Source organism: Octodon degus, unplaced genomic scaffold (genome assembly GCF_000260255.1).
Source record: "Octodon degus isolate 3935 unplaced genomic scaffold, OctDeg1.0 scaffold00051, whole genome shotgun sequence".
Lineage (NCBI taxonomy): Eukaryota > Metazoa > Chordata > Mammalia > Rodentia > Octodontidae > Octodon > Octodon degus.
Genome location: NW_004524627.1, coordinates 14022991 through 14033098, shown reverse-complemented (window position 1 = coordinate 14033098; position 10108 = coordinate 14022991). Strand labels below are relative to the sequence as shown.

Genomic DNA, 10108 nt, shown 5'->3' with positions numbered 1-10108 from the left:
TTTTTTTTTATGAGCAGAATATATTTATTGAGAGAAAGAAAGCTCCTGTCCAAGAGAGGGACAGGAGGGGGTGCTGAGCGGCTAGTTCCCTTTTCTCTGATTTTTGACCCATTCTCATGTATTAGTCTTGCCTTATAGAGAAGCTTTTGGTTTCTTTGGTAACTTTGCTTCTTGGAGCTCTTTTTAGTTCTTTTTTTTAATGAGAGGAATATATTTAGGGAAAGAAAGCTCCTGTCCGAGAGGACAGAAGGGAGACCCAAGTGGGTTGTCCCCTTTTTTAGTTCTTACCACTCAGATTTGTATGAACTACTTGCAGTCTTGTTTTGCTGGTTATTTTTTCTCTTGTATTTAAATTACAGAGCAGTAAAAATGGTACTTGTTAAAATCTTAATGGAAAGAAATCCAAACCAATATCATACGCATTACCTTTTGCTTCTGTGGTCTGTTACAAATAATTATGAGCCATAAAGTGTGGAATAGATTTCAATTAGAAGAGTGAATAAATAGTATCAGAAGAAAAAACATGGAAAAATACAATATGAGGTTAGAGGAAACACAAATAGTTCAGTATGTCCTCATATATGTGTAGGACACTGAAGATACTATCAGGTACACCAAATCATTCATGACTTGAAAGGAATGTGAATGGGGCCAAAGAGGAAAGTGATTGATGATGTAGAGTGTGCCTAAGGAAAGTCACATGGAGAGAAAACATTCTCTCAGGCTTTCACAGAGAGCACATTGGCCAAGCAATGGCTGTGACTCATCCACCTGGCTGACACTGACAAAGGTTCTACAATCTGAGGTACAGGATCTCAGGATAAATCCTGAGGGGATTTCACTGACCTTATCAGACCCAAAAGCTATAACTCCTGTTGCATAGGTCCTGCTTTATCTTGGTCTTAACCATCCAGCAGAAAAGTATAAAAGTGAAGTATAAGAAGTAAACCATGCTGTTATGTTGAGCTGTAGGGTACTCAGGTCAGCAATTTCTGAAATTGCCAGTCAAGTGGAAGACCCTAATACTATTATGGGCTACTGAACTCTTTTAGAATATTTTGCTGAGTTAACACACCTATACTAGTCAAATAACATAACTAAACAGAAAAAGGGGATACAGATGAATGTCCATTTTGTATCTGTGTATTCAAAATGGTTAGAATAGATATATAGTTACATTCTCTTAATGAATAGAGGGATTTGTTGTAATAGTGTTTGTAAATGGGATATCATGTCTGCATCTTGTACAGCAATTAACCACTAGGAAGAATGTATGCAATATGTTAATTATTGAGACTGTCCTACCAATTTGATTTGTACAAAAAAATATAGGAACTAAATATGACACCTTTGAAAGAAGGAGAAGGAGAAGAAACATAATAATAATAACAGCAATACATTGTCACATGTAGCAGAAAAGTCAGTGTTTAAGAGTACGGCTGATTCCAGGCACAGAGTGCTAAGAAATCTGGTCACATATAGCAGGGTTTTATGACAGAAAGTACTTATGCAGAAAATAGTTCATTTCTTCTATTTTTTCATGATATTCTCATTCTACTTGATATGTATAATTTTAACTTTAATAAAGAGTGTATGTTATAAAAAAAGAAAGGAATGTGACCTTTCATTACAGATGAGGGCTGGGTTTCTAAACATCCTTTGTTGGATGTAAAAATTAACAATTAAATTCAAAAATTTGCATTTAAAATCTAATAAATTTGACTTCAAAAAAGATTTTCATTTTATATGGATTTTGAGGTGTGTATCCTTTTCTTGTTATACTTTATTATAAGTTGAAGTATTTTCTTGCAGTGTATTAATGCTTTTATTAGTAAAGCAAACTAGCAAACTAAGTATCATTCCCTAACTTACTCAATTCCTTAAAGTCAGTTCATTTGTGGTGTTTTATATAAATAGTAATAATACAACCTTTTCCTCTAGCCACCTCGTACATCTCATCCTGTAGTGAAGTTTTCCTGTACAGATTGTGAACCAATGGTTATTGACAAACTGCCTTTTGACAAGTATGAATTGGAGCCTTCACCATTGACTCAGTTTATCCTGGAAAGAAAATCTCCTCAAACATGTTGGCAGGTGAGCTGAAATGTACTCATTAAAAAATATTTGAATAAGGACTGGAGATAAAACTCAGGGGTAGAACTCTTGGCTACTGTGCCTAATTGCTGGGTTGAATCCTAAATTAGCTCCACCCCTTGAAATGTTACTGAATGATCTGCTTCTTAAAACCAAATTCTGGTAGCAGTTGGCATAATGTTCTTTATAGGTTATTAAATATGTAATATAAACTATTTGTCCTTTAACCAGGTATATGTAAGCAATAGTGCAAAGTATAGTGAACTTGGTCATCCTTTTGGATACTTGAAAGCCAGTACAGCACTGAACTGTGTCAACCTATTTGTGATGCCTTATAATTATCCAGTCCTCCTTCCCCTCTTAGGTAAGCTATTTTTATCATGTTCTCCGTTGTGTGGCATACATAAAAATTCTAAGGACGAACTTTGGGACTATTCCTTTACAGTTTTTGTTTTCTGAAAATTAATGGAAAATACTTTAAAATATTACATCTTTTTCAGGATTTTTTTTTTATAATAACCTATTTATGTTTGTGATAAATTGAGTGTTGGAATTCCTTTTATTTTTTCAGATAATAAAGGTGTTATACTTAAATTATTAAGTAGTCTAATTTTTCTGCAAGTAAGATTACTTATGTATTTAGAATTTATAATGCATATTCTCAAAATTTGACTGCATTCTTAAAGAATTATTCTAACGTTAGTTTTCATTTGGCAAATATTATGACAAAAGAATGTGTTCTACATTATTATGAGACAGTCTGAAGTTAGTTTCTCGGTATCATCTAGCTGTCATTTTTTGAGAAGTAGTGTTAGAGAAAACTTTCTATGAAATCATCAGATTATTTAAAGTTATAGTCAAAGCGTTAGTAGGTATTATAGTTTTCACAGAAAATATTCTGCAGTTCTTCCTTGAATCTGTGTCTACAGACAGGGCATACACTTTTTTCCTTTTGTATTTTTTGATGTTGTTTAATTCTTAAATATAATACTTAGACCATACGTTGTACCTTTCAGGGGGTTGGTGGGTTAACTTAGTTGTCTAAAGTGCCTGCTTGGGCATAATCAGGGACAAGGGACTGCGATTCGATACCCAGCACCACGTGCCGCACCAGACATGCCCTTAAGGCAGCCTGAACCAGCAAAAAAAAAAAAAAAAAAAAAAAAAAAAAAATCCGAATCCATGTTATACCTTTCAGTTTTTAAAAAACAGTATTATAGATCAAAACACCAGAACTAGAAATTCTGCTTTTAATTTTGTTAAAAACTTAATGTCTGATCTTACTCTCTTGCAAATAACAAAAACTGCAAAAAGGAAGCTGATTTGACTTTTATGTGTGAAAACAGTGCATGATAATTGGTTTGTTCATGATACATATTTCTAGATGACTTGTTTAAAGTGCATAAAGCAAAACCAACATTGAAATGGCGACAGTCATTTGAAAGTTATTTGAAGACAATGCCTCCCTACTATCTTGGGGTAAGACTATTATTAAAATAGAGCTTGTTATAAAATTTTGTATTATATTTATTATAGATTATTATAGATGTCCTCAGCTTTTATTTATTGCTGTTGTAGATTAAGTGCATGAAAATTAAGTATACAAATGACTGATATAGATGTAATAGTATTAATGTTTCAGGGATTTAAAGAATAGTGATGATGACCATGTAATATTTATATCCTAAACATCTGAGATGTGTTAAAATAACTTAATTCCTACAACCACTCTCTCAGAGAAATGATTATTATTCCTGTTTCAGATGAGGAAACTAAGCCAGTGAATGTTACACAATTTATTTGTCCAAGGCTACCCAATTAATACAAGGGGGTATGAGGTGCTGAAATTGTGGATTTAGAATTTATGGTTTAACCTTGATTGTTGAACTACTTTTATGAGTTGCAGTTTTGTAATTATTTCTCTTTAAGGCAGAAAGTTATTTTTGTTGCATTATTTTCCAAATACGCAGAAAAAATGTTTTTAAGTGAGTAAGTATATGTTCCCAGTAAAACTATTTTAAAATATTACTTCTACTTTTTTCATGGAGGTGCTGGGGAGGGATATAGGATTTTGTGTATGCTAGGCAAATATTCTACTGCTAAGCTGTATTCTTGGCTTCTCCACCTGTTTTTGATACAGGAATATTGCACCACTTGATTGTAGCTAATCTTTCTCAGCGATCCCTAATACATAATTAGATAATCTGTCCCTCCCTCTGCCCTTCTCTCTGTTTGTTTTCTTTCTTCTGTTTGTTTTGCAGTTGGGGTGGGATGAAGGGTTGGTGTGAGTATTAGGGAATGTATCCAGGGTCTTTGCACTGAACTAAGTCCCCAACCCTTTTACTTTATTTTGAGATGATCTTGGTAAGTTACCAGACTGAGTTTAAATTAGTGATCCTTTTGTCTCAATCTCTCCGAATGTTGTAGTGATTATAGACATGTACATCCATGCTTGGCTAGAGATCAACTTCTTGAGGTTTAGAAATCATAACATTTTATAGATACCCCGTGCATGAAATTCCAATACCCCGTATAATTATGGGGCAGCTTCTGGAGTTTGTGATTGATTATTGTGGGTATGGATGCTACCCCTGCCCTGGGGCAGGTAATTTACATTAGTATGTAAGGAGGGGAGAGAGGCTAGCTAGCTGCTTGAGCTTCTGCCACTCCCTTTGCTCTCTGCTCTTTGCTGCCACCATGAAAGGTTGCTCTCTGCCATGTGCCACTCTGCCTTGGAGCCAACTGAGTATGGACTGAAACCTCCACTAATTGTGAGCTAAATAAACTTTTCCTTCCTTCATTTTGGGTATCGGGTACTTTGTCCCAGCAAGGAGAGACAGAGAGATAGATTTTATACAAGTTGTTGGAAATCTAGCAAACAGGACAAACACCTTGAATAGGAGGTTATCTGTGTAGACTCATTTAGTTTTCATAGCAACCCCCAGTACTTCGCCAAAGCTGTGTGGGTATTAAATCAGATTAGAGTCTTGATTCCATGTTGACACCAATGCTTATACACCTTTTAATACATCAGTGGTCATGTTTTTCTAGCTGTGTCCCATTCACATATACTGGATACTTTCACTACTGATTTTTTAAAAAATATTTTATTTATTTATTTATTTGGGACAGGGTCTTGCTACACAGTTCTGACTCATAGTGATTCTCCTGTCTCAGCCTCTCCAGTGCTGGGATTACAGGCATGTGCCACCATGCCACCACCAGTGGCTTTAGTGGCTGCCTTGGCACAGCATGCCATGCATGACTTGCGCTTGTCAAGCAGGTGCTTAGGCCATTTGAGCTATCTCCCTGCCTTTTTTTTTTTTTTTTTAAATTGCACAGGGTGATTCTTAGTCTGTTCTTAGCTTTTCCCCCATACCATATCCATGATAAGTAATACTTTTTTTAATGAGTGCCTTGCATCAAATGCTTACTTTCTGCCAGGTACTTTTATAAATGCATTGTTCAGATATATTAACTCATGTTAACCCAGTGACAACCCTATTAGGATAGGTACTCTATTATCCCTAGTTTACATATGAGAAGCTAAGAACAGAGAAATCTTAAAATTGGGCCAGGATATCTAGCTAGTGAGAATTGAGCCATGATCCAGCCAGTTAACCAAAGTAAAATCTTGTACTTTTCTTGAGTGCCCTTTTTACTTGCAATATAGTTTTATCAACTCTTCGTGTATATCTGTCTCCTGTATATATTCTTCTAAAACCGGTGTCTCCTAATGCTAACAAGCAGCGAGGACTTTACTTTCTGAGCTTTGGGATTTAATTCATGACATCTTATGCTTCTTTCATCAGAATGCTTTCATACTACTGATAAACATTTTACTGAAATACAAATATGGCTGTATTGCTTGCTTTTTTCAGGAAAAGGACAGGAAATTTTTTGTTGAAAGTTTTAAAATGAACTATAATAGAGCCATAAAATTTTTTAACAAGATTAATATTGAATGCGATTTCTTTTTTTTTTTTTTTTCCTGTAGCCCTTGAAGAAAGCTGTTAGAATGATGGGAGCACCTAACTTAATAGCAGATAGCATGGAGTATGGACTAAGTTATAGTGTCATTTCATACCTCAAAAAATTGAGTCAACAGGTAATGTCAGAAAATAGAAGTGTGTGAGTAGTTTTAGATAAAAGTTGATAGGATCAAAGTCAGTTCTTGATGGTTGCAATGCTATTCCATTATATTAACGTGTTACATTTTAAAGCTATATGTACTATATATTAACCTGGTTTTCTCAGGTAAAGTTTGCTATGTAAATTTAAAGACTTATATTACTAATTTATGAAAATGACTTCGTTAGTGTATTCCTAAAGTTTCTATATATGATCATTACTTCTGTTTCCCTTTGAGAAATTTATGTTAGGAAATTGTGTTAGAAAAAAACTGATTCTTGTGTTTCATGTTTTAGAACTTCAAGACTTTCAAAATGGAAGTTTCTTTTTAAATTTTTGTTAAAATACTAAATTTGGTCAGTTTGGCCGAAAAACACATTTATAGGTAGTATGTTTGCTTAACAGTACATACTTTTCCCAGTATATCTAATAATTATCTTTATTACTAATCAGGATGCAATTTAGAAGGAATCAAATTAATACTATTTACTTTGCAGTGAAAAGCTGTGCCATTATTTGCAGTGTGGCAGTGAAAAGCTGTGACTATGTGTTAATAAGTGTCTGAGCAAAGATGATTAATGACTTATTCTAATTTTATATCAGTCATTGAGTCAGTAATATACATTTTCACTTACGAAACATTTACACTAAATGGTTTAAGTGTAATGGGCATTAACAAAATAAATAAATTTAAGTTATATTTGTCTTGCTCTGAAAATTTGGAGTTACAGTGATGAAAAATTATAAGTATTTTTTAAACTTTTATTTACCTAGTACTCAACAAAAAGTATACTTAAAATTTTAATTTCTTGGGGCCGGGGAGATGGCTCAGTAGAATAAGCACTTGCCTGGCAAGTGCAAGGGTCTGAGTTCAATCCCTGGTTCTGCAAAAAAGAAAAAAGAAAATTTCTTACTATAAAATATAATAACTTATAGTTGACCATAACTATTTTATGATTTTTTCAATTTGGCTTATAACAAGACAACTCTTGTTTGTTTTTAGGCCAAAATAGAATCTGATCGCGTCATAGGATCCGTAGGCAAAAAAGTAGTACAAGAAACTGGCATTAAAGTTCGAAGCCGATCACATGGCTTATCGATGGCGTACAGGAAAGATTTTCAACAGCTGCTCCAGGGTATTTCAGAGGATATTCCTCACAGACTTCTAGATCTTAATATGAAGGAATACACTGGGTTCCAGGTTGCTTTACTAAATAAGGTAAGAGCCAATTTTATACTCTTTCATGTTGTGCTGTATTTTGTTGTGCTATTGAATAAACAAATTTTCTGTTAACTGATATATGGTTCATCCACAATTTGAAAAGTACATTTATACACTATTATACTCTCATTGGAGTATTGAAATTTAGAATTCAATTAAGAATTGCATATCGTGTTTGAATACATAGATGGATTAAACAGTGAACTGAGTCATGTTTTAGATGACAAAACAGGTTTGGAGGTTATCTAAAGTTATGAATGGTAGTATTTAGAATATTGTGGTACTGATACTGATGTTCCTAAAAGGATTTATGAGTTCTTATTAGTACATTCATCCCAGCAACACTTTCTTAGAAATAAGCATACTAATGCTAAAATTTATACAGAAATGTAAAAATTCTGAAGTAGCTCAGAAACTCTGGAATAAAATGAAGTTGGACAGCTTATAATTTGATTCTCAGTAAAACTGTAATAACCACAGCGTGGTGTTGGCAAAAAGGTAACTATACAGATAGTTGGAACAAGAATCTAGACATTTGGATATATCAGAGAAACTGGGTTATCACCAAGGGATATGAGAACTTTTGGCTCGGCTTGCATTATTTTACTGATACTGTAATTTCCTTAAACTCATTCAGATTATCACAGATGACAGGATTTCATTCTTTTTATTTTTTTTTATTTTTTTAACTCATTATTAACTTTATTGAAAATCAATAATAATTATATAGCAAATTAAAAATTGAAATGTGAAAGAAATAAGATGTAGAGAGAGTGAATTTTAGAAAAATTTGTGAAATGAAGATACAACATGAGATTAATAATAGATTGCACATTGTAAAATAATTATTTACAAACTTTAATGAATTTAACAAGAAAAATTGTCTAAAATAAACGTGAAGAAGAGTTTACAGATCAGTCATATAATACTTCACTTTGTGCCAAAATCAAGAAACTTATATTCATATAATTAGAATTCTCAAAGTAGAATGGGGTATTTAGAAATTTAAAATTTCTGAATTTAATTAAAATTGTAGCACCACATTTCCTAGAAAAATGAACCTTTTGCACAAGAAGTATGAATAAAATCATACCAAGATACATAAAAATGAAATTGTCCAAAACTACTTATAAAGAAACAAATAGTTAAAGCATATATATAGAAAAAATATTAGCTATGAAAGAGCAAAATTAAATGGCATCTTATTCCACATTAAAAAAAGAAAAAGAGCAAGTAGGTAAGAAACTAGACTTATTCAGAGAACTGGGGAAAAAAAAAGATCTCTCCTCATTGAATTTTATACTTAGCAAATATACCTTTGAAAACTAAAAGTAAAATATTTTCCAGTTATACAAACTCGAAATATTCTAATCCTTCCAGATGTAGCATATAGAAAATGAGAAAGACTATAATCTAGAAGGCAAGAGAAGTTGTTGTATGGTCCTGGATAAAAGAATAAAGAGCTATCAAAATGAGTTATGCAGGACTATGAAAAATATAATTATATTAGATGAACCCATTTTAAAGGTCATTGAAGATTTCCACAAAACAGTATCAATCTTATGTCAGGTTATATACATATTATTTTTGTGTGTGTGTGTGTGTATAAAAAAGACAAATAATATAAAGTCAATGGAAAATGGAAATATGTTTTTTAAAGTGTCTAATACTAGGAGAAAATATTTCATGTATTATAAGTAGATTGTAAGTCAAAGAAACAGTATAAATCATAAAACTAAAATTAGAAAATTAAGTATTCAAGATTAAATATTTGAAAATAATATTCAAAAATTAAAATTGTGAGTTCAACTAAGAGGCCAGAATGTAGTGTATTGTATGTACGAATCTGTGATCAATTCAGAGTACTCACATAATATTTGATTAGGTTAATATATGCAAAAATATCAAAAAATTTTCATGATAGTAAAGAATTACTTAGAATAAAACATAACATAAATACCAGAATGGCAAATATATGAGCAGCAATTCTAACAGTTTGAGAATAGGATATCATACAAAGTTCTAGTATTTGGTGGATGTGGATAGTGACCATGACGCTTATTGGTGGCCAGGTGTCACGTGTGGAACAAGGCCACTATCATTCCCTTGATATCCGTCTTATAGACCCAGACAGAATCATGACTCATCGGGTGCAGAAGAAGTCCATTTGTAGAGTGTGCTGATGGAAATATTTTGCTGCTGTATACAAAAGAATAATTGAAAGACTGCTGTTTCATACCTCTTTTTCTCCGGTGGTTGTTTGCCCTATTTGGTGGGTCCTTTCTCATTCATGGAGTTGTGGTCATTTTGATCCCTCTCTAGAATATCTTTTAGTAGTTTAGTGTAGGGTTGGCTTTGTTGTCATGAAATTCTTTAGTTGTTCTTTGTCATGGAAGTATTTCATTTCTCCATTGAACTTGAGAGATTTGCAGGATATATTACTCTGGGTTGAAATTTATTTTCAGAAAAGAATTGTGCTCTGATTTCCTCAATATCTTTCCGCTGTTGCTTATTTACTATCGACGCTCTTGATTCATGCATTTGAGCCGAGCTAGTGTCCTCCGCACTTGTTCTGGGTGGGCACTGGGTTTCTTCCATATGTTTCTGCATTTGATTCTTTAGTGCAGATGTTATTAATTCAGGGATTTCTTTTTTCATTTC

At 33.0% G+C, this 10108-nt stretch overlaps 1 protein-coding gene across 3 annotated transcripts in view; it reads left to right on the top strand.

The window, feature by feature from the left end:
- Ints6 (integrator complex subunit 6) overlaps positions 1-10108 on the top strand; it is an 89044-nt gene that overhangs the window by 65152 nt on the left and 13784 nt on the right. For all 3 annotated transcript variants that reach the window (XM_004633102.3, XM_023717213.1, XM_012515149.2), the window contains 5 exons: positions 1942-2094; positions 2326-2458; positions 3479-3573; positions 6092-6202; positions 7229-7444. In XM_004633102.3, coding sequence (XP_004633159.1) covers positions 1942-2094; positions 2326-2458; positions 3479-3573; positions 6092-6202; positions 7229-7444 — 708 coding nt within the window. The remainder of the gene's footprint in view (positions 1-1941; positions 2095-2325; positions 2459-3478; positions 3574-6091; positions 6203-7228; positions 7445-10108) is intronic.